We start from the raw sequence: 21,822 nt of genomic DNA on the forward strand, positions 1-21,822 counted from the left end.
ACATACACCTCCTCTCTGGCTTCTGCCTCGTCCATATGGTACACAAGCAGAGGAAGTCCACACACACACACGCACACACACACACACACACACACACAGACAAGATGAGCATGCATCACGTGCCAGTATGTACATCCTGCTTGAAGTATTTGCATATATTGAGAAGATGTGTTTGCATGTCTCCAGGGCCGCCGCCACATGGCATTGCAGTGTTACAGGAACGCACTGGAGACAGACTCCCGCTGTGTGTACGCTCTGTACCAGAGCATGCTGATCTACAGACACCTGGGCAACACACAGGCTGAGATACAAGCTCTTCATCTACTGCACTCAGTGGGTTAACACACGCACGCGTGGGCACACACACACACACACACACTCACAGAATATACACAGGGCAGGGTTCAAAACACCTAGTAGCCACCAGTAATGTTTTTTTTGTAAGAATCAGCTGCCGCACCAAAAACATTTGTGATAATATAAGACCTGTCAGAATGCCTCAGGTTGATTTCTGTTGCACTTTATGATGAAATACAAACTCGGTCCATTGTATAAATACGTGAGCAAGTTTTAAATTATCACAGGACACATAGTACTTGATTCTATACATTAAAAATGTATACATCTATACTGCTACTGTAAATGTTGATAAATTTTAGTTTTTAAATTTTAGTCTGGTTTTGGCAGGTAATTTATTTGTAGTTCACTAGCCCTTTGGCAGGTGAACTAAAACGTTAATTTTGGCCACTGACACAATTGTAATGTAGACCTGCTTACTGAAACATGAATGCTCACTGAAACATGAACCCTCTGTTGTCCCGCAGACTCTGACGTTGCCCCCTGCTACAGAGTCCTCCCCGGGTGGGACTGCTCCTCTCCTCTCCCCGTCCTTCCTGCTCTGCAGCCAGTCCCTGAGCCGCCTGCTGTCCGTGCCCTCTGCCCTCAGCGTACTTCACAGCCTGGCCCTGAGGTGTGTGCTCCATGGAAGGTGAGAAGACCAACCGGCAGCTCACGCCCTCTGTCTGCCACTCGATATTACAAAGCGTAGAGAGAGCTCAGAATAATTAAAGAACAGCGGTGCACACTGCTGTTTGCTGGGATTGTTGGATGGATGTGGTTGCTGTTTGTGCAGGGTGTCGGAGGGTGTGGAACATTATCTGGACCTACTGGCTGCTCTTCACTCAGAGGACCGACATGGAGTGAGTGTGAAAACACTGACATATACTGTATAATCAGTGACTTTACTATGAATTCACTTTTATGAGGACATTTCTTTCCATGTTGATTGATTCTGTTCTGTCTCAGACGCATGCTGAGGCCCCTCCCCTCCCCAGGTTACCTGAGCTTTATCTGGAGGCCGGTGCTGCCTTGCTCATGGCCCGGCGACCCGCTGACTGCGTGGCGCTGTGTGATGAAGTCGTCAACATGACATTGGAGCTGCTGCCAGAGAAGCTGATTTTGGAGGAGCCAGAGGAGACGTGTGAGGCTGAGGGTAAAACTGAAGAGCCAGGCTCAGACCGAGACAGGCTGGGGATGCTGCTGTGGGCCGGGGCTGCACACCTCCTCCACGGCCACTGCCAAGCCCACCTGCAGGACTGGAAACAAGCTGTGACTCACTACACAAGGTCCCACAGATGTCAATCACTGTATTTCAATGGCATTCATTGTTATGTCAAATGTGGAAAGAGGCCTGGGCTGGCAAGGCTATGAAGTTAGAACAGAGACAGCCAGTGCAAAGTAGGGATGTTTTACTTGGAACTGTTACATCTGTACAATGTACAGCATAGATGGCACAGAAACATGCACTAAGCGTCTCAACAGGCAGTCTTCATCAGGCAGCGTTGAGACAGAGTAAGTATTAAACCACTATAAGTAGAGGTGGAGCCAAAAAATGTCAGATGACTTCCTATATTATACACAATTGTATACAATAATCTACAAAGCGCTATGACATGTACAAAGTAACACAGCAAGTAGTTCATCCAGATTGAAGCAGAAACCATAATGCATTAGAAATTGTATGTGTAATAGTACATTGTTTAAGCTTAAAGGAGAACTTCACCGAAAAACAAAGCTGATTTATTTTGCACATGATCTCACACATATCTCAAAACTGTTTTGCAGGCATTCATTTATTTAACTCACATCACTCTCAGTAACTGTCAAACTAAATGAAGCATGCAAAACTGTTGGCAGTTTTCAGATGTGTGAGAGATCATGTGCAAAATAAATCAGCTTTGCTTGTTTTTTTGGGTGAAGTCCTCCTTTAAGGAATCTACAAATTGATATTTTGCGAGACATCACCAGATCCTAAAGACCACATAACTAGATTAGAGGAACCAGTTGAGTTCTAATCCTTAATTTCATCCATTTATGTATGCTGTGTCTAAAGACTATCCATGTGTATCTGTTTATGTGCCACCTATGCTTTTTGTCAGTCATCATTTTTTTTGGGAAAATTTTGTTTATTCTTTTTCCATTTTCGCAATACAACAGGACATTCAGTACACAAAACATAACATAAATCATAAAACATAAAACATAAGACACAAGACCAATGCCGAAATATACTACATTACAATCTTTATCATATGCTGTTCATACACACCCCTTCCCAATACGGATTGAGCCTATCACAGAGGAGATCAAAAGAAAAGAAAGAAATAAAAAAGGCAGCAAAAAAAAAAAAACACAATAGCAATAAGGTATTTAGTGAGTTAGTTAGAGTCCATGTATGTTGTCCATGGGCCCCATGTATTGTAAAACTGCTGTGGGCTACCTCTTATAGCATATGTTATTTTCTCTAGAGGAGCGCAGGAGTTAACCTCATTGATCCACTGAGAAATACAAGGAGGATCATCATGAATCCATTTGGATGTGATACATCTTTTAGCTGCCGTGATGGCCAAGCTAACAAAATGCTTTATCCTTTGGGATTGAAGGTTCAGACTAGTCAAGTCTCCCAGCATTACAATCAGAGGGGTTAAAGGTGTAGCTTGCAACAAAACCTCCTCGAGAGTATTGTCAGTCATCATTGCCATAGTAGACAATCATGTGAAATCACGTTCTGTATTACAGGTGTATCAACCTGCTGGTGAAGGTGCGTGTTAAAAAGAAAGGCAAGTAGACTTTTTTTCTCCTCTATGGAGAGATAATGCCCTTCTTACACACCCACACCAGCTGCTGTTTGGTCATTTCATTTTGCTTGTGGGTATTTCACGTAGCTCAATGTGTTCATGTCCAACTCCAGGCTTCCAGCCCCAGATCCCCTGTGTAGATATAGCTGGCAGACAGGGGATGGACCTGCGCACCCTGCAGAGGCTGAAGGGGCTCTCACTAGCTGGCAGGGGTGTCAGCTTCACCCAGAGAGACCAGCTCAGAGAGGCACTGAGGGACCTGCAGCTCAGCCTGCAGGCTTCACCAGGTAAATAAACTTCACTCCTCTATACCTGAGTGTTATCAAACTTTTACAAATTGTTTGTTCTTTACTGAGGAATATCCAATTAATAAAAGCAAGTAAATGTTCTCACAATTATTATGAAACTCTAAAAGAATCTTAAATTTTCAGCTTTTACACAACACCTACAGTCTCTATTTGTGTGTTAAGCAAGAACTGTACCCATCTGCATGAATACGGCACAGGACTTTAGAGAAGCTGTACTTTATGTCATCATGCTGTATGCGCTGTCCCAGAATGTGTGGGTGCAGGACTGTGGCATGGCGAGGTGCTGTGGAAGCTGGGGAGGAGACAGGAGGCAGCAGCCCGATGGCAAAAGACCTGGAGCTTCACCACAGAATCCACACTTGTGTACGATACCACCATTATATTCACTGTCTTATGCTTAGCTGGAGTTTGGGCTCTATGTATGTCTCTTGTGAACACTTACTGAAAAGGGGGGAGAAAAATTGTGAATAGCCAATTCAGTCTCCAGTTGCTTTAAGATAGGCACATTTTCCATGCAACATCTATATTGTTGTATATCTGTTTATACAACAGTTAGTTCCAGTTGACTAATTTGATAGGACAAAAAGCATCCCATGAGTGCTGATATACAGTATTACAACACTGCTGGGATATTTTACTGTGCTATCACTCGGCTTTACATGTGGTATAAGGGAACGTTTTTTTGTTGACAGACAAATAAAAGAGAAAAATCATTATTGCTCCCTTTTCTGATAATACTATTACTTGATAAATAGCTTTGTTTATAGAACTGTTGTATAAATGCAATATCACACAAGAGAGTGTGCTGTTATACTGTATATCAGTACGGCTGCGATTTGGTTGTAGCCACAAATCTGCAGGCTGAATGCTGAAGATAAGAGGTTGTCATTTTAGACAACTTAACCATTAGATTGCTTTTGTGTTGCAGGAGTCTTCCTCTGTACCTACAGGAGCCCCAGTCTGGCCCTTCCCTGGACCCCACAGACCTCCGCCGCAGAATAGAGGAACTCACTCGCACTCAGAGGGCCCGGGAAGGGACAAAAGAAGAAAGCCCTATCACTTACTGAACATAGGATCAACTTTCTGCTGCTTGTGAACTGAAACCCATACCAGCTAAACACAGCCGTGTACCCACTGGGTCAGCAAAATAAAACAACTGAAACAGCTCAGGGCTGATAGTGTTTGAGACTGAAATTGAGCACAAGGTGGGTGAACCTGCCAGGTGGTTTATACATAAAATAATGAGAAATCACTAGAGATTAAAAAGCTGACCGTCGTGGCTTGTAGGAGAAAGATGGGTAACCTTGCAATGCAGCTGGATTCACGCAAGATCATGAGATCAGATCGCACGACAAACCATTTGGCAGCATCAGGTTGAAATATGCTTATGTTGTCTTACAAAAGATTTAAGGGTTGAAACTGGAGGGTTATTACTCACTGATGACACATTTGAATAAATACTTGTTCATAAAATAAACAACCTGTGCTGCTTCTTCAAACTGTATTTGTTAGTGCCTGTGTAGACCTTGTTTTGTGGAATGATCCTATGAACAAAACGTGTCATATTCACTCTGTCGTGACACTCGCACCATTGGAAAAACAATGTTTTCACGATTCTTGATTATCAACGCGGTACATTTTAATTGGAGGACAAGTTTTATGACAGGCATTAAAAGACCAATAGGAGGAACGTTGATGAAATTTAGGACATCCCACTTGTTTTCAACTGGTCAAAGTTCCACAATATTCTAGAAGACGTCAAGCCAAATGTTATTTCATTGGTTACTGATGACAGTGGGTGTGTCTTTCACGGTCAACGAATTTGATGTAGACCCTTCAGCCAATCAGAATTGAGAAAGCGCCCAGGCCACGGTATAACTATAAAGAAATGCAGCGAAACTGCTCATTGGAGTGAAATCAGAGAACGTTGAGAAACGAGAACCAGTAGACCCACTTAAACATTTAGCTAGATTTTCTTTATTTATAAATAAACCAGGTGGACGACCATGGCCACGGGAGGGGAGTAAGTAGAAATATGCTTCATATGTTACTGAACAAATGACAATCTGTAAATGCCCTTTACATGGCTAACGTCAGCTTAGGGTAGCCTTCGTTAGTTTATTAAAGTTAGCTCAGCGGCTAATGTACATTATCGAGTTAGCTACCAAACGAGCTAATGAGGTCACTTACATCAGCCTCCGCACTTGTGTATTAACGTTACTTAAAAGCCTAATATTGTCGAGCCATTGACCGCTAGTGTCACGGCGAATTGTTGTCAGATGTTAAATTGTGTTGTCATCCAGCACAGTGGCCGTAGGTTAGCTAGCCAGCTAGCTGCGTGCGGCTTGACAAAGCGCAATCATCGCTGCCATGCTAACGTTAGCTTAGCAGCAAGATCAAGGCCAAAACCATCCACCATCATACCGGCATAGTCCGAGTCTGGCCTACCTGGTTGTTAGCATAACGTCCAAGTTCGCATCAAAGCAGAAAATAATGTATTGCACGTAACAGGCTAATAGACGTTGATTAACCGACGTTAAAAGGAAAGAGACAACAGTCTAGCTAACGTTAGCTGGCAGACAATGATAGCTAGCTAGATGGCAAGCTGTCAAAGCCACTGATCACTGGCAATGCAACCTAGCACACTAGCAAGCTAACGTGAGCTAACGCTAGTGCATTCGTTCTAGTTGATAAACAATTATAAAGGCTCTGTTTCGTCATTAGCAAAGCAGTCGTGAGATAACATTCAAGTGATTATAGTAACAGTCAATTTGGTCACTGTTTTAAGTCATGGTAGATTTTTCACGGCAAACAAAGTTTTTTCTAATCCTTTTGCTGTGTCATCTGGGCTTGCTCGCTCGCCATTCAGTTAACGTTAGATAGCTAAAAGGCTAGCATTAGCCTGCTAACAACATGAAAGAGAAACTACTAAAAACCAAATTCCAAGTTCGTAGTTTTCTAGAAACCTTGGGTTGTTTCAACTTTACTAATTTGTCCAATCAAAATATCTAATATTTGGAATTTACGAACTAATGTATGGATTAATCTTATTCATAAGTTACCTAACATAATATGTAATTAGCTGTAATTGGGTAATTTAAACGACCTGCTTGCATGGATTTCTGTTAAACAATAACTACATAACCATTATACAGATGAAACACGACCTGTACAAGTTAAGATGAAAATGATTCCTGTCAGACCTGCAATTTATTTTAACACTATTTCTATTTTTCATAGCACCAAAAATGATGATCTATCCACTGCAATTCTGAAACAGAAGCCCAGGCCTAACAGATTGATTGTTGATGAATCCATCAATGAAGACAATAGTGTGGTCTCCCTCTCTCAGGTACACATTCAGAAGTTTTCATGCACTTCTTAAAATCACTAAATTCAAAGTTGTCTACCATGGTAATGGGAATTATGTGTATATTTTACATTTTGATTAGTGTGAAGCTGTCAAGTAGATCTATATAATGGTGCCTGACTGCCTTTTTCTTTCTTATTTTTCTTTCTTTTAAGACCAAGATGGATGAGCTGCAGCTCTTCCGTGGAGACACAGTGCTGATGAAAGGAAAGAAGAGGAGGGAGACTGTGTGCATTGTGCTCTCTGATGAAACCTGTTCTGATGAGAAGGTCCGCATGAACAGGGTTGTCCGCAACAACCTGAGGGTCCGACTGGGGGACGTCATCAGGTAAGGAAGAGCGCACATCTTCTGTAACTTGTGATCACTGCTTTTTAATTAGACAAAAGGTATTAAGTGTAATCCTTCCCCTCAGCATTCAGCCATGTCCTGATGTGAAGTATGGAAAGAGGATCCATGTTCTCCCAATAGATGACACAGTAGAAGGAATTACTGGAAACCTGTTTGAGGTCTACCTGAAGCCATACTTTCTGGAGGCTTACAGGCCAATCCGCAAAGGTGAGTACCGACCTTCAAGTAGACTCCTCACTTGGCATAATCCAAGTCTCCACAGGCTCTGAGATGCCAAGTTGACTTGAAAATACATAATTTATGTCAATGTAGCCAGTTGCTGCAAGATGGTGGCCGGTGGATACTGTAGCCCATTGGTTCCCAAACTGTGGTCCGTGGGGCTCTGCCTGGTGGTCCACCAGAGCATTGCATATGGTAACATATTTTTGCAGTTGGAGTGGTGAAACTAATATTGCGTTCCTTCTTACTTCGTGAAGGTGATATTTTCCTGGTCAGGGGAGGCATGCGTGCTGTGGAGTTCAAGGTGGTGGAGACTGATCCCTCTCCCTACTGCATCGTTGCTCCTGATACAGTCATCCACTGTGAGGGAGAGCCCATCAGGAGAGAGGTGAATGCACTGTGGATGCGTTGACACTTCTCAAAAGAGCACATTGAAATTTGAGTTTGAACATAAGCTCTGTTTGTGTGCGGCTGTAGGATGAGGAGGAGTCTTTGAATGAGGTCGGCTATGATGACATAGGAGGAGTGAGAAAGCAGCTAGCTCAGATCAAAGAGATGGTGGAGCTGCCTCTCAGACACCCTGCACTCTTCAAGGCCATTGGAGTCAAAGTAAGGCACATTTTTAATCTGCACTGGGGAATTGACAAACATGTCTGTGTGACCTTCATTGTGGAATTTAATTAATTTGTCTTGCAAATGTTTTTTTATACGCTGATAGCACCAACGTGAACGTGTCAGTGCTGATTTTAAAAAATATAAGTGAAAATTTAGTTGTTTTAAACATTTCCCTCTCCATAGCCCCCACGTGGAATCCTGCTGTACGGACCCCCTGGAACAGGAAAGACCTTGATTGCCAGAGCCGTGGCCAATGAAACTGGAGCCTTCTTCTTCCTTATCAACGGTTAGATGGCTGTGAACAACTGCAAATTTAGCTTTGTCCCACACACCTCATTACCCTGTTGCTGGGCTTTTTAGCTTGGTTAAAAAGTTAGAATAAAATAAGCTTGGTTAATAAAAAGATAATCTGAATCGCTTGAATCAATGCCTCTTGGATATACTGGCCAGCATGGTCAGATTCAAGAGAAGCCATCTTAACATCAGGTAGCCACAGGGTGTCATCTTTCTAAAGCAGAGTTGGAAGGTTGTCTTATTTTCTTGATCTTGTTCTGCATTCTTCATCCATCTGTATTTTTGTGATATTATTATTATTATTATTCACCAGCCAGTGCATTCACTCAGAATCCGCTCAGAATGGCTGGGTTGGCATTTGTAACAATATATTTTTGAAATAAAACAGGCAGTTATTGTTTGACCTATTAACATTGTCAGAGTCCTGAGTTGCCAGAAAAATATAATTCTGTATCATCTACCAAAACTCAGTGTTTTTTACCAGCATTTATTGATTTTTATTTTTTGCTGTTTTTTTGTTCCCCCCCCCCCCTGTAGCACAGTTTCTGAATATAGTGTACGGTATTGTATCTTAATGAAAACAATGTCTCGCTCCCTCTGTTCCAGGCCCTGAGATCATGAGTAAGTTGGCAGGAGAGAGTGAGAGCAACTTGAGAAAGGCCTTTGAGGAAGCAGAGAAGAATGCTCCTGCCATCATCTTCATTGATGAGCTCGATGCTATCGCTCCCAAGAGAGAGAAGGTGAGTAGGGAGGGAGAGGAACTAAATGGATGGTGGAAGAATAGTTCTTGGACAGTCTAAAAATGTGTGGTGAAAAACGGACAAATTCCCAAGTCTTGGGAATTTTGGAAATGGTACAAAATGTGTCATCTTTGTCAGGGGGTTCCCCAAATTTGAGTAGCCAGCCAGATGGGGAAAGTATCCATCCTGCTTGTTAAATCTTAGCAACTGGTCTCTCTTGATTGAAATAGTCTTGCTTGCCAGCCTCCCCTCCCTTGTGATTCTCGCCATCACAAGGGATGTTTGTGATGGCGAGATACATTTTTCAGCTGAAACATTTTTACTGTATTAATAAACGAACCTTAAATATTTTATGAAAGCATGAAGATAACATAAACATTTTTATTACTCAATTGAAAGATAAATTGATAGTTTTTAATTGTGAATTTATTTTCTCCAGTCAGTGCAGAAGCAAAAATTTTATTACAAATGGCAATACATATAATGTCAAAGTTCATATTGTAGTCTTCTCAGAACAAGACTGGATCTCTCTCCTGAGTACTACTGCACAGAACTGAGATCCAATAATGATGGAAACAAATCAGTTTAAATCATGATTTTACATAGTCATGATAAAGGAGTCTCTAAAAAGCGAATGCCCTGTATTTAGCTTTAAACAGTAGTTTCAGCTGCACACTTCAGTTGAGACCGTCATTACCATGGCAACCGTTCACTGTTATTTTCAGCTAACAAACCAAACCAACAACAACCTCAGGAATACCCTCCCTTGCAATTTCACACAGTTCAGTTATTAAGGAGAGTGACAACCACATTCTATAATCAAACTCACTACCGGAACAGTTCATGTAATGATACTGAATTTGACAGTGGATTTGGTTTGTCCGAGTAGTGTGAACCAGAACAGGACTTGACAGCTGGTTGGTACGTGATGTTAAGGCTCAACACTCATCATTATGTAACATTATCATCCTTAATTTGAAAGAGACAAATCTTAAAAGTGTTGTGAGACATTCTCAATTTTTCTACAAGATACAAGATACTTTATTAGTGCCACACAACAATGTTGGTGGTAATTGTTAGGTACAGCATGGTAGCTCAGCTTCAGTGCAAGAAGTAGACAAACAGACACAACACCATATAAACATTACAGCACGCACAGGGAAACATACAGCAGCAACATTGCGGTTGTTCCAGTCCTGCGGCCTTTGGCCCAAATGTTGCAGTTAAAGTATCAAGTTCCTGCGATGGAAAAAGAGAATAGGACACTTGAGTGGCAGTTTATTAAAGATCTTATGGATAAACTGATGCCTCTGGTTTCTGGTGTCAAATAAACTGAAAATGCAGGCGATTGTAGCCAGTAGCCACCATATTGATCTGAAGTAAACGTTACTATGTTTACAGAAATGTATTGGTCTGAAGTAAACGTTACTATGTTTACAGAAATTATTTCCAGCCATCGTGAGATCGAAGGAGTGGAGTGACTCCTATTACACAGACGCAGTCTGAGTAGTCATTTGATTTCAGTCTGCTGCAGTGTGTAGCAGCCATGCACAGTCACTCTCATAAAACAAATCTGTTGTTACTGCCAGATTCTAGTAGCCCAACCATTTATTGCCTTCAGTTATAAAAGTATCCTGTCAGACAGAGGGGAGTTGACGACTTAATAACTGGCAGTCGGCGCTTGGGGAACCCCCTCGTTAGATCCCCTGTCTTTTCACATGATGTAAATTGTGAGCAGCAATTCTTCATCTGCACTAGTAAAGTGATATGGCTGTAGGCTTACATTCTGTATGCTTGATTGAATGTTGAATGTGAATTCCACCGTAACCGTTTCATGTTTGTCTTTGTAGACTCATGGAGAGGTGGAGAGGCGCATCGTGTCTCAGCTCCTGACTCTCATGGATGGCCTGAAACAGAGAGCTCATGTCATCGTAATGGCTGCGACCAACAGACCCAACAGCATTGACCCAGCTCTGAGGAGATTTGGTAAATTATTGATTGTTTAACCATTTGTTCAGATACTACAGTGATCGAGAAGTGTAGTAGATTTCAATGCACATTTTTGCATCAGGATGTGTGGCTTAGTGCTGTACAGATCACTCATATGTATATGCAGTTACATTGGACCATTGAAGAAAAGGAGATTAATTTCCCTTCTGGGAGAGGAGTCTGGCAGCGCTGGTCTCCATTCTGGAATTGCATAAAAAAAAAGCTATTTGGTTTAGCCAATCACACTCGTCTTGGGCGACGCTTAGCGGAGGTGCCCTTGGAAAATAGTTTCCAACAATCCAAATCACTGAGGCCTGTCCCGACAGACCTTCATCAGTAGGGCCATGTCGTTGGAAATGCCTCAAAGACCAAATCTGTAGTTTCGCTTTACCCACGTGGTCACTGCCATGGCCATTGTGGGATAATACTGCAGAACAGATGCTGGGGGAAAAAAGAGGGGGGGAAACGTGCCAATTTTCAGCGTGTAGCAAGGAGCTAGCGTGTAAGTTTCTGCCGTTAGCTTGCTAGCTAGTTAGCGTTGTTTTCACTGCGGCAGCCGGAGACATTTTACAGCGACACACAGGGAGGAGGGAGCAGAAGCCGCTCTTGATTAACATGCTCGGAGGCAATGACAGAGCTTGTAAGCAAAGAGTGGAAATGGATTTCTATCCAGCAGCGACTGAAATGGTCGCCTCCAATGGGAGAGCAGCTGTAGAGCAGGGGAGGGCTTATGCCAGCAGCCTGTTTCCATGCAGCCAGACTCCTCTCCCGGGAGGGGAGGCTGGCAAGCAAGACTATTTCAATCAAGAGAGACCAGTTGCTAAGATTTAACAAGCAGCTTTATTCAGCAAATGGCATGGCAAGTACTTTGGCGTATGACTCCATTGCAAGATGATGCTCCTCTTGTGGTGAGAGGAGGGGGCATCTGTATAGGCTACGATAGAGAATCCCCCCCGGTGTATGACTCCATTGCAAGATGCCTCTTGTGGTGAGAGGAGGGGGCATCTGTATAGGCTAGGATAGAGAATCCCCCCCCCTGTGGGGAATTCTTCAGTAGTCAAGACTCGTTGATGGTGGACTGGGGAGGTGGGTGGGGCAAAACGACAGCTTCAGTGGAGACAAACAACCGTGATGCCAGCTGCAGCTATGATCCAGCCAGAGAGGAAGGTGACATAAAACCCTCGCTGTATATGCCAGAATGAACTGACGTCACTTGACGTCATAACCAACATCAAACTTGACTGACGTCACAGGCTGATCAGATATGAGAGTATGGGGCCTTCATTGATTGAAATCTGGTCTTGTATACCACACATTGGACCTAATTTATGTTATGGAGAAGCGTGCATCTGCCTATCTCCACATTCGTCCATATATCTCTCCTTGTTTTTTTGCTTACAGCTGCTACACACCAGCACAACGATATTCGCTTGTAGTTGCGTCGCCCTGCCCCGCTGGTCACATGGTGCTGCAGCTTGATTGGCTGTCTTGCGGGCTTTCTGTCTTGAATTGGGCAATTTTTAATTTGGCCCCTCTTCCTGTCGCTGTCATCCGCCACCGCGTATCCCAGCATCCTTTGGAAGGCGATGACAGCAGTATCTAATACAAAATGAATGAGCAGCAGCGACTAGTGCCGTTCTGGTGTGTATGCGTCATTAGTTGTCAACAGTCTATGCTGCAGAGGCCAAGAGGTAATATGCTTCTTGTGCAGTATAAGAAGATCACTCCCAACAATAAAAGAGCAAATCATGACTATGACTGAGTAGACACCTGTCAATCAAAAATGTGTTTAAACATGAAAAAGATGGTAAAAAATATTTGTAAGACTCTTAATGTGTTTCCATTCCCATATTCACTTCTGTAACATCTTCTACATCTAGACATCTTCATTATTAAGCTGGCCTGTAACTGCATAGTATCTTACTTACTCAAAACTACTAAAAATGGCAGCCATGTTTTCGGTTCAGCAACCAAAAGCTGATGCCTGGTTGCCAACCTGGCAACCACTTTAAAAAGTTAGTGTTGAGCCCTGTTCTGTTTCAGTAGCTCTAACAAACACATTTGATTTGATTTCCCAGGGCGTTTTGATAGGGAAGTGGACATTGGCATTCCTGATGCCACTGGCAGATTGGAGATACTACAGATTCACACTAAGAACATGAAGCTGGCTGATGATGTTGACCTGGAACAGGTTTGTACATGCACTTCTGTTTCTTCAATCCGACGACACCTCACAACACATGGATTTAAGACTAAGATTAACTGTATTGATCCTTGAAGGAAAGCAGGGTGACACTGTTATTGCAAGTAACTGTCTTGAACTATATTTTGGGGACATCATGATCTGAGTGATTTCCTCTAAAGCCAAACAAGAAATTGACTATAATTGTGTACCACAAATTTGTGTGTAAAACACTTATAGAAAATATAAAGCAGCATGGAGTAGCAGCATTACAGTAGCAGTGTTCATGGATATAGTTAATGAAGATGTTTTGCATAGGAACCTGTTCAGGAGTCGCTGTGTCAGAAGTAGTATTAAGTCTTACAATATGTATGTATCTAGGTGGCCAATGAGACCCATGGGCACGTGGGTGCCGATCTGGCTGCTCTGTGCTCTGAGGCCGCCCTGCAGGCCATCAGAAAGAAGATGGACCTGATCGACCTCGAGGATGAGACCATCGACGCTGAAGTCATGAACTCCCTGGCTGTCACCATGGACGACTTCAAGGTGAGAACAGCAAATGCAGTCTTTGTTGTGGGATGAATGTAATTTTTATAGTCATATTCAGTTATTTGACATGGCCCGTTGAGCTCTCCCTAACACACTCAACCCTGTGTCCAGTGGGCCCTGAGCCAGAGCAACCCATCAGCTCTGAGGGAGACTGTGGTTGAGGTTCCCAACATCACCTGGGAGGACATCGGAGGTCTGGATGATGTCAAGAGGGAGCTGCAGGAGTTGGTTCAGGTAGGAACCTCCTCACAGAAGGGAGATCAGCTGTATCAAAAACTGGTGTAACACACTGTAGTTAAATGTTCACTCTGTTCATTTGCCCCCCCCCCCCTCCTGAAATTTAGTATCCAGTGGAGCACCCAGACAAGTTCCTGAAGTTCGGCATGACCCCATCCAAGGGTGTGCTCTTCTATGGTCCCCCTGGTTGTGGTAAGACCCTGCTGGCCAAGGCCATCGCCAACGAGTGCCAGGCCAACTTCATCTCCATCAAAGGACCTGAGCTGCTCACCATGTGGTTTGGAGAGTCTGAGGCCAATGTCAGAGAGATCTTTGACAAGGTGAGAAGTTAGAATAAAGAAATGAAAACCCCACACTTCTCTCTTGCAGTTAAAAAATATTTAATTGGACTACAATGTGAGAACGTTGACAAGTGCTGCTGTAGCAACCTGATCATAAAACTTTACATGGACATAGTTGTGTATATATTGTGGATTACATTTGATACCGTCATATAGAGAACAACCAAATGCTGTTTATGAATTTAATGTTCTCAACTGGTTTCACTTTACAGAAAATGTATTCCAACATCCTGTTTTGTACAACACATTTTCTTTGTCCATGTTGTGTATCCAGGCTCGTCAGGCAGCCCCATGCGTTCTCTTCTTTGATGAGCTGGATTCCATAGCCAAGGCCCGTGGCGGCAACGTGGGAGACGGCGGCGGAGCAGCCGACCGTGTCATCAACCAAATCCTGACCGAGATGGACGGAATGTCCAGCAAGAAGAACGTCTTCATCATCGGAGCCACAAACAGACCAGACATCATCGACCCCGCCATCCTGAGACCCGGCCGCCTGGACCAGCTCATCTACATCCCCCTGCCTGACGAGAAGAGCAGGATCAACATCCTCAAGGCCAACCTCCGCAAGAGCCCAATCAGCAAGGTGATGATGCTGCTATGCATGGTTGCACCAGCAGGCAATAGCACACCCCACAGCTTGTACCTCCAGGAGGATGGGGTATCTGCTGGCCCTTTCAGAAGTCTTTACAAAATGTCTAATTTTAAAGCCTTATATTAACCTGTCTTGAATACAGTTATTATTAGAAGTCTTCTTTTCCCCCCCACCATGTAATGACAGGTTTTTCGTTGCACTTACATGTCCATTCTTAAATAATAGTGTAATGCATAATGTTGTATTGTATGATATTATATTATAATGCCCATTTATAGTTTCAGAACTGAATTTAGCTTTCTGAAACTGGCAGATGGTCCATAGGAGAGAAATTGAAATTCACCACCATGCTATAACATTTTGAGGTCATATCTGCTGTAACATTTTGAGGTCATATCTTGGCTGACATGTTTCTCAACTTACACTTTTTTTTCCTTTTCCCTTTTTTTTTTTAATTATTATTTTAAATAGGATGTGGACTTGGACTTCCTGGCTAAGATGACCAACGGCTTCTCTGGAGCGGATCTCACAGAGATCTGTCAGCGGGCGTGTAAGCTGGCCATCAGAGAATGCATCGAGAATGAGATCCGCAGAGAGAGGGAGAGGCAGACCAACCCATCAGCTATGGTTAGTGCTTGATCACTCATCGCTCTGTTCCTGTCTTCCTCACCTTTTTCACATCTGTCCATAGAGCCTGCTGCTCTGATGTTTTGGATATTTATACCCTTTTTCTTCTCAGGAGGTGGAGGAGGACGACCCTGTACCTGAGATCAGGAAGGACCATTTTGAAGAGGCCATGCGATTTGCTCGTCGCTCCGTCAGCGACAATGACATCCGCAAATATGAGATGTTTGCCCAGACGCTGCAGCAGAGCCGTGGTTTCGGCTGCTTCAGGTTCGTTTTTCCCCATTGTTGCTGTTGGCATAAATTCTGCCGTTACTGCATTGCATGCTGCAGCTTAAGAGCAGATAATTGAATCCTTTTGTCTTTTCTCTCCTGTCAGGTTTCCCTCCAGTGCTACAGGGGGCACCGGTCCAAGCCAAGGCACAGGGGGAACTGGCACTAGCCCCGTTTTCAACGAGGACAACGATGATGACCTTTATGGATAAACATACACTGCCCAACAGTGGTCAGTACTGCGGTCGCACCTGTACAAATCTCACCAGATTCCACATTTTTAGGACTTTGTGCTTATTTCATGTGTTCCCTTTTTGTATGATTTCCCTCGGGTGGAGAAAGCATGTAGCCGCTTGGTTTGCTCTGGCTTAGATGTGGGTGGGGACAATGGGAGGTTGGAAATGGAAGGTGATTGGTTGATTGGTTGATGCAGACGTGGGTGTTCTGTGGCCTCATTTCTCAATATATCAAGGATTCTATACTAGACTATAAGAAGAAAGAAGAAAAAAAAAAACATTGCTAATGACTTCCTCTTTTTTTTTAATAAACAGTAGCATTTAATGTATTTCAAGTTTGTCAAGGTTATGTTGTTGAAAATAAAATCTCACGAAATGGAAATATTATTGGTGTCCGTTTGAATTTATTTTATTTGACACAGTTGTCACAATCATTACTTTTCTCTGATCATAACAAAAGATGTAATGTCCTTCGCAGAGATGCAGTTCTGTTAATGACCAGTTAGTGTCACTCAATGGCAGTGAATACCAGTGTTGGGCAAGTTACTTTCAAAATGTAATATACTACATACTACTAGTTACTTTCATTTGAAAGTATACGTTGCTTTACAATATTATTGTGTGTAGACTAACTCATTACTTATTACACTACTTCTGCATTACTTTCACCAATAACTGCATAAGCAGAATTGCGTCGCTGCCCCGGAACCATCCCAAAAAAAGAATTTAAACAGTCTTGAAGTCAAACGTCCAAAAATTCTACATGTTATCCTTTTCCTATGTTATGGTTATCTATAGTGGTTATTTGCTTAAAAACAGACAATTTCAGTAGAAAATGATTGTATCTTCTTTGTGCTTTAATTAAAAAAAAGTAACTCAATTTGTCACTTGTGTTAGTTGACAAAGTATAACTGGTATATTACTGAAATTCTATTGGTAATGTTATATTACTGAGTTACTGCTAAAACTAATGCATGTAATATGTTACTTTTGTAATGAGTTACCACCAACACTGGTGATTACAGTGTGGACATGCCCCCTTGCCCCCACTCATTACAACTCAAGTAGGATATTAAAGTGACAATGTCAAAGTTGTATTTTTTGACAAATCTAGTGAGTACAAATACAGTCGAGTCAATGTAACTAATAAAGCACTTTATCCCAAAGAGAAACAAGAAAATGATTATGGACATTTTGTTATATTTGAAAATCATCTTAAAAAAATAAAAAAAATCAGTGTCTTCACAGGGCTGAATCAGTAAGGATCAAGGAAGGGGAAGTGAGGATGTTCTGCATCTCTCCAGACTCTCTTGCCATCCCTCTGTGAAGAAAGAGACACAACCATAGTTGCCAAGTTCTGCTGAGACTATGGACTACATCATGTACCCAGGGTGCTGTTACCCAGCCTCAGACTATGGACTACATCATGTACCCAGGGTGCTGTTACCCAGCCTCAGACTATGGACTACATCATGTACCCAGGGTGCTGTTACCCAGCCTCAGACTATGGACTACATCATGTACCCAGGGTGCTGTTACCCAGCCTCAGACTATGGACTACATCATGTACCCAGGGTGCTGTTACCCAGCCTCAGACTATGGACTACATCATGTACCCAGGGTGCTGTTACCCAGCCTCAGACTATGGACTACATCATGTACCCAGGGTGCTGTTACCCAGCCTCAGACTATGGACTACATCATGTACCCAGGGTGCTGTTACCCAGCCTCAGACTATGGACTACATCATGTACCCAGGGTGCTGTTACCCAGCCTCAAGAAATGTATCAGGACTTTTTTCCCAAAATACCTAATAAGGCTATCCAAGAGGGAGAGCTTCACTCCACTCTGCATCTACATGCCTACTGTGTTTTTCAGGATAGTAGTTTTAGGTTAAGGCAATGAGTGCTCTGTCCCGGGTAAGGAGTCCTTTTTACATGGTCATGTCATGAGTGCAGCAGTGACACTCACCTCCACTGCAGGGACAATGAAGCGCTGGTTGCAGTTGATGGATTCAATCTGCTTCATGTCATCTTCTGACAGGGAGAAGTCAAACACCTGCAGGTTCTGCTGGATCCTGGAGGGTGTTACGCTCTTAGGGATGCACACCACCCCTCTCTGAACATGCCACCTGTGGATATCACACACCACACAGGGTCATGCTCTTCAATATTTTGTGATGTGACGGTAATCTTTAGTCACAGCAGAATAAAGAAATAACTGCAGGTTATGATTATGAATCCATCAGTCGACCAGTGTTTGACTCTACACTCCAGGATGTATCCAGAGCTGTCTTACCGCAGTATGACCTGGGCAGGTGTCTTGTTGTGTCTCTGGGCAATAGCTGCCAGTCGGGGGTCGTCCAGCAGACATGGTTCATCAGGAGTAGCCCAGGGTCTGTCTCCGCTACCCAGAGGACTATAGGCTGTTACACACACTCCCACTGACCTGAGACAGAAGCACGCACACTGCTACACTCACTGACACACAGTGAAAATCCTGTTTGGCTGTAGGGTTAGGCTCAATTCATGAATTAACTCATTAGTTCAATTCTACTTAGGAATAGAAATTGGAATAAAAATAGTTAACCTACAGGGATTTAATGGGAATATCAGGATGTTGAATTTAATTCAATGAAATTCCATGTTTGTTTTTTCTCTTACCACATATCTGAAATTATTACTATTATGTACTATCAATACGTGAATATCATAAAATGTTGGTATTTGGTACATAACATGACATTGTAATACATTATGATTGAATTAATTTGATTGGTTTGGTCTTTTATTTGATTAATAATGTTTTGATTTGATTTATACTGTTTAGCAAGTCAGCCTCTCTTAGAAGTGGAAGTTCATGGAATTTTAAGCAATTAAATTAAATTACATTCTGTTTTGTGGCATTCAAATGACAGCTGCAGTAGGCAATATGTTGTCTGACAAAAAAAAAAAAAAAATCAGGGTTAGTTAGAACATACTGTAACTAGCCAATCACAGCACACAAACAAGGTTCATTCGAGTTCTACTCTCTGCTATGTTGCTATGGTTAACATTCCATTTATGTTGTTGTTGCCGACTGCAGCCATTCCAATTATGTTTACTTGGAGCTGGGGGTGACATTCTCCTAGAGTTGGTATTAGATTTACCATGCAATCTCAATTCAATTCAATAAACCATTGTACTACTAACATCTCAGAAAGAGGAAGAGTATGTTGGCCATGTGTTATTAGTTGGTTGAATACAGCATTATACTGACCGACAGTGAGACAGCAGATCTGCCTGTGACAAATACGGATGGCACTCCACCTATAGACACACATGATACAGTTTCACAGTTTAAGAGACTAACATTCACTACTGACATGATACAAAAAACATCTAATGTAGCTCATCGCTCATTTTGGCTTATGAGAAACAGTCACATACACTCTTCCTAACTCTTACCTGGTTCACCACAGGTTTGTGTCTGCCCATGCTGATGACGTCATCAGTCTGTCTGGCGTTGAAGTTGGACAGCCCTATGGCCTTGACCAGACCTTTGTCCACTAGGCTCTCCATGGCCACCCAAGTGTCTCGGTAGTGCGTGTCAGAGTAACACACGCTTCCATCCTCCCGTCGAGGCATCAGCTCTTTCCCATGCCTAAAACAGCCCCGCGCGCACACACACACACACACACGCACACACACACACACACACACACACACACACACACACACACACACACACACACACACGCACACACACACACACACACACACACACACACACACACGCACACACACACACACACACACACACACACACGCACACACACACACACACACACACACACAGAGCCAGCTCCAGGTCATGTGACAGACATGTGATGTGATGTACCTACACTGATCGTGGGTCAAACACTGAAAGTCAGGCTGAGAGAGAAGGTGACAAAAAGGAGCGAGTGTGTGTGTGTGATGCTCACTGGAACGCCATGGGCCAGTGCATGAGGTAGAGGTCCAGGTAGGAGAGGCCCAGCTGGGCCAGACTGGTCCTGCAAGCTTCCTCCACATCTTCTGGCTCATGCTTGGTGTTCCACAGCTTGGACGTCACAAACACCTCGTTACGCCGCAGAGCCTGCCGGGGACGAGGATGAGCAAACAAACCACTTATAGTTAAATAGAGGGGCAAGTTTCACCTGACCTGATGGGTAAGGTGGTTCCAGTAGGCTACAGCCTTGAATAGGAGGCAGACAGCAGACAGCAAGGTTTCCTACCTTGCCTGGGCCCACCCTGAGAGCCACAGCCTCTCCTACTTCCTGTTCATTGCTATAAGCAGCAGCACAGTCAATGTGTCTGTAGCCACAGTCCAAAGCTGCCAGCACGGCCTGCTTCACCTGAACACACACAGACACAGACACACGTTGTTTCAGCATTAAGGTTTCCAGAAGAATGGTTGGGAACAGTAACTTTTGCGCTGTGCCACAAAGCCTTAGAATAAATAATACAGATTATCCCACAATACGATTTGATACACGCTATGGGGGCTCATGATTCAATATGACCACGCTACAATGTAATAAATAAAAGTTCAGTGACAACAAAGTCTGTGAGACTGCAGAATTCTGTCTGAGCCACAAATCTTTTGAGCAAAAGCATTGGCTTGCTAGAATGTAAACGATGTCATTACATTCATTACAATGTCATTACAAAGTCATCTGGATGGAGAGCTTGTGAAAGTGTGACGGTCAAGCTGTCTCATTTGCTATTACTACAGCAGAATAAAATTGAGCCAATTTTATTATTTATTTTTTTGGCCCAAGATTGGTATTGTCACTTTTCTTTGTATTGTGATATATCATTTTGATATTGTCCCACCCCTAGTAAATACATAATATTAAATATGATATTATCTCCATCAGTAAAACTTGTGTAAGTGTTCAGGGATTAAGGCAAAATATTTATATTTGAACCTGTCCTGGAGCACTCTTCCATGTGCCGAGTCCGACCACGGGCATCCTCTGCCCTGATGAGAGAGTGACGAAGGAACTCATGTTTGCAGCACGGAGCACCTGGCAGAGGAGAGAGTCACACATACACTCATGCTGACCGAGGGTACAAGGTGGTCACACATGCTGTAACTGGACCCAGTAACCGGCCAGTCACCATGACTAAGTCCTAATGCTCTGTTACTGATTATCACTCACATCTGAATTCATTAACTTCTGGCCTCCAGCAGGGATCTTGCGTGTGTGTGTGTGTGTGTGTGTGTGTGTGTGTTGCGTGTGTGCTCGTGCGTGTGTGAATAAAATCCATCATAAAAATGACACAACAACTGCAAAGCCCACAAGACAACAAAAAGTCCTCAGTGACCTGCCTATTTGTGTAATTTGCCTTTGTGCTTCAGTGGAAATACAAACGGTCTGTGAAGGCAGCCTTACAACCAGAAATAGCTGATGCAGCTATATGGCATTAGTCACAGCATGGTGCTATTGGAGCACATCTCTGAGAGCCATCACAGGCTTCACTAATTGTCTGCTATATCCTCACCATGTGATACACACGCTGTAGTGTTCAGGTCACATGATCAGACTCTCTCAACACAGAACACCTGTCCTAACAAGCGCAGAACTGACAGTCTGTAAATAACTTGTGCAAATACTACTGACATGAAAGGGAATGTGAAAGGCTAAGACTTGATAATAATGTGTTCTTTTATTCAGTCAAGATTGAAGGTGTAAAGGTCAGGATGTGTAGGCAGGTGCAGTGAGGAGCAGGGTGCAAATTCC

At 43.1% G+C, this 21,822-nt stretch overlaps 3 protein-coding genes across 4 annotated transcripts in view; 2 read left to right on the top strand and 1 right to left on the bottom strand.

The window, feature by feature from the left end:
• The window catches only part of fancg (FA complementation group G), a gene marked incomplete at its 5' end in the record, with an annotated part of 7,332 nt that extends 2,521 nt beyond the window's left edge, over positions 1-4,811 (top strand). For both annotated transcript variants that reach the window (XM_083644301.1, XM_083644302.1), the window contains 9 exons: positions 1-38; positions 187-333; positions 825-988; positions 1,133-1,199; positions 1,306-1,625; positions 3,079-3,119; positions 3,251-3,424; positions 3,694-3,808; positions 4,374-4,811. The exon at positions 1-38 is cut by the window's left edge and continues 93 nt beyond it. In XM_083644301.1, coding sequence (XP_083500427.1) covers positions 1-38; positions 187-333; positions 825-988; positions 1,133-1,199; positions 1,306-1,625; positions 3,079-3,119; positions 3,251-3,424; positions 3,694-3,808; positions 4,374-4,512 — 1,205 coding nt within the window. In that variant the 3' untranslated portion in view covers positions 4,513-4,811. The remainder of the gene's footprint in view (positions 39-186; positions 334-824; positions 989-1,132; positions 1,200-1,305; positions 1,626-3,078; positions 3,120-3,250; positions 3,425-3,693; positions 3,809-4,373) is intronic.
• Positions 4,812-5,346: 535 nt separating this feature from the next.
• vcp (valosin containing protein) lies at positions 5,347-16,442 on the top strand. The gene is made up of 17 exons (XM_083643888.1): positions 5,347-5,468; positions 6,686-6,797; positions 6,971-7,143; positions 7,229-7,371; positions 7,641-7,771; positions 7,861-7,992; positions 8,182-8,284; positions 8,899-9,032; positions 10,883-11,018; positions 13,100-13,212; positions 13,585-13,749; positions 13,864-13,986; positions 14,097-14,309; positions 14,605-14,913; positions 15,394-15,549; positions 15,662-15,816; positions 15,926-16,442. Exons 1-17 carry the CDS (start codon positions 5,452-5,454, stop codon positions 16,029-16,031), a joined length of 2,421 nt encoding a protein of 806 aa, XP_083500014.1. The 5' UTR covers positions 5,347-5,451; the 3' UTR covers positions 16,032-16,442.
• Positions 16,443-17,282: 840 nt separating this feature from the next.
• akr1a1a (aldo-keto reductase family 1, member A1a (aldehyde reductase)) lies at positions 17,283-21,087 on the bottom strand (the record flags this gene model as incomplete). The annotated part of the gene is made up of 8 exons (XM_083644567.1): positions 17,283-17,376; positions 18,027-18,186; positions 18,354-18,503; positions 19,314-19,363; positions 19,502-19,697; positions 20,020-20,171; positions 20,311-20,430; positions 21,007-21,087. The coding sequence occupies 8 exons, from the start codon at positions 21,085-21,087 to the stop codon at positions 17,311-17,313; spliced, it is 975 nt and encodes a 324-aa protein (XP_083500693.1). The 3' UTR covers positions 17,283-17,310.
• Positions 21,088-21,822: the final 735 nt, after the last annotated feature.

The sequence above is a fragment of the Poromitra crassiceps genome (genome assembly GCF_964638095.1).
Source record: "Poromitra crassiceps genome assembly, chromosome: 10".
Lineage (NCBI taxonomy): Eukaryota > Metazoa > Chordata > Actinopteri > Beryciformes > Melamphaidae > Poromitra > Poromitra crassiceps.

Coding starts and splice junctions, on each gene's coding strand:
- vcp (XM_083643888.1), top strand. Junction 7,372..7,640: donor TTACAGGCCAATCCGCAAAG/GTGAGTACCGAC, acceptor TACTTCGTGAAG/GTGATATTTTCCTGGTCAGG. Junction 15,817..15,925: donor CGTGGTTTCGGCTGCTTCAG/GTTCGTTTTTCC, acceptor CTCTCCTGTCAG/GTTTCCCTCCAGTGCTACAG.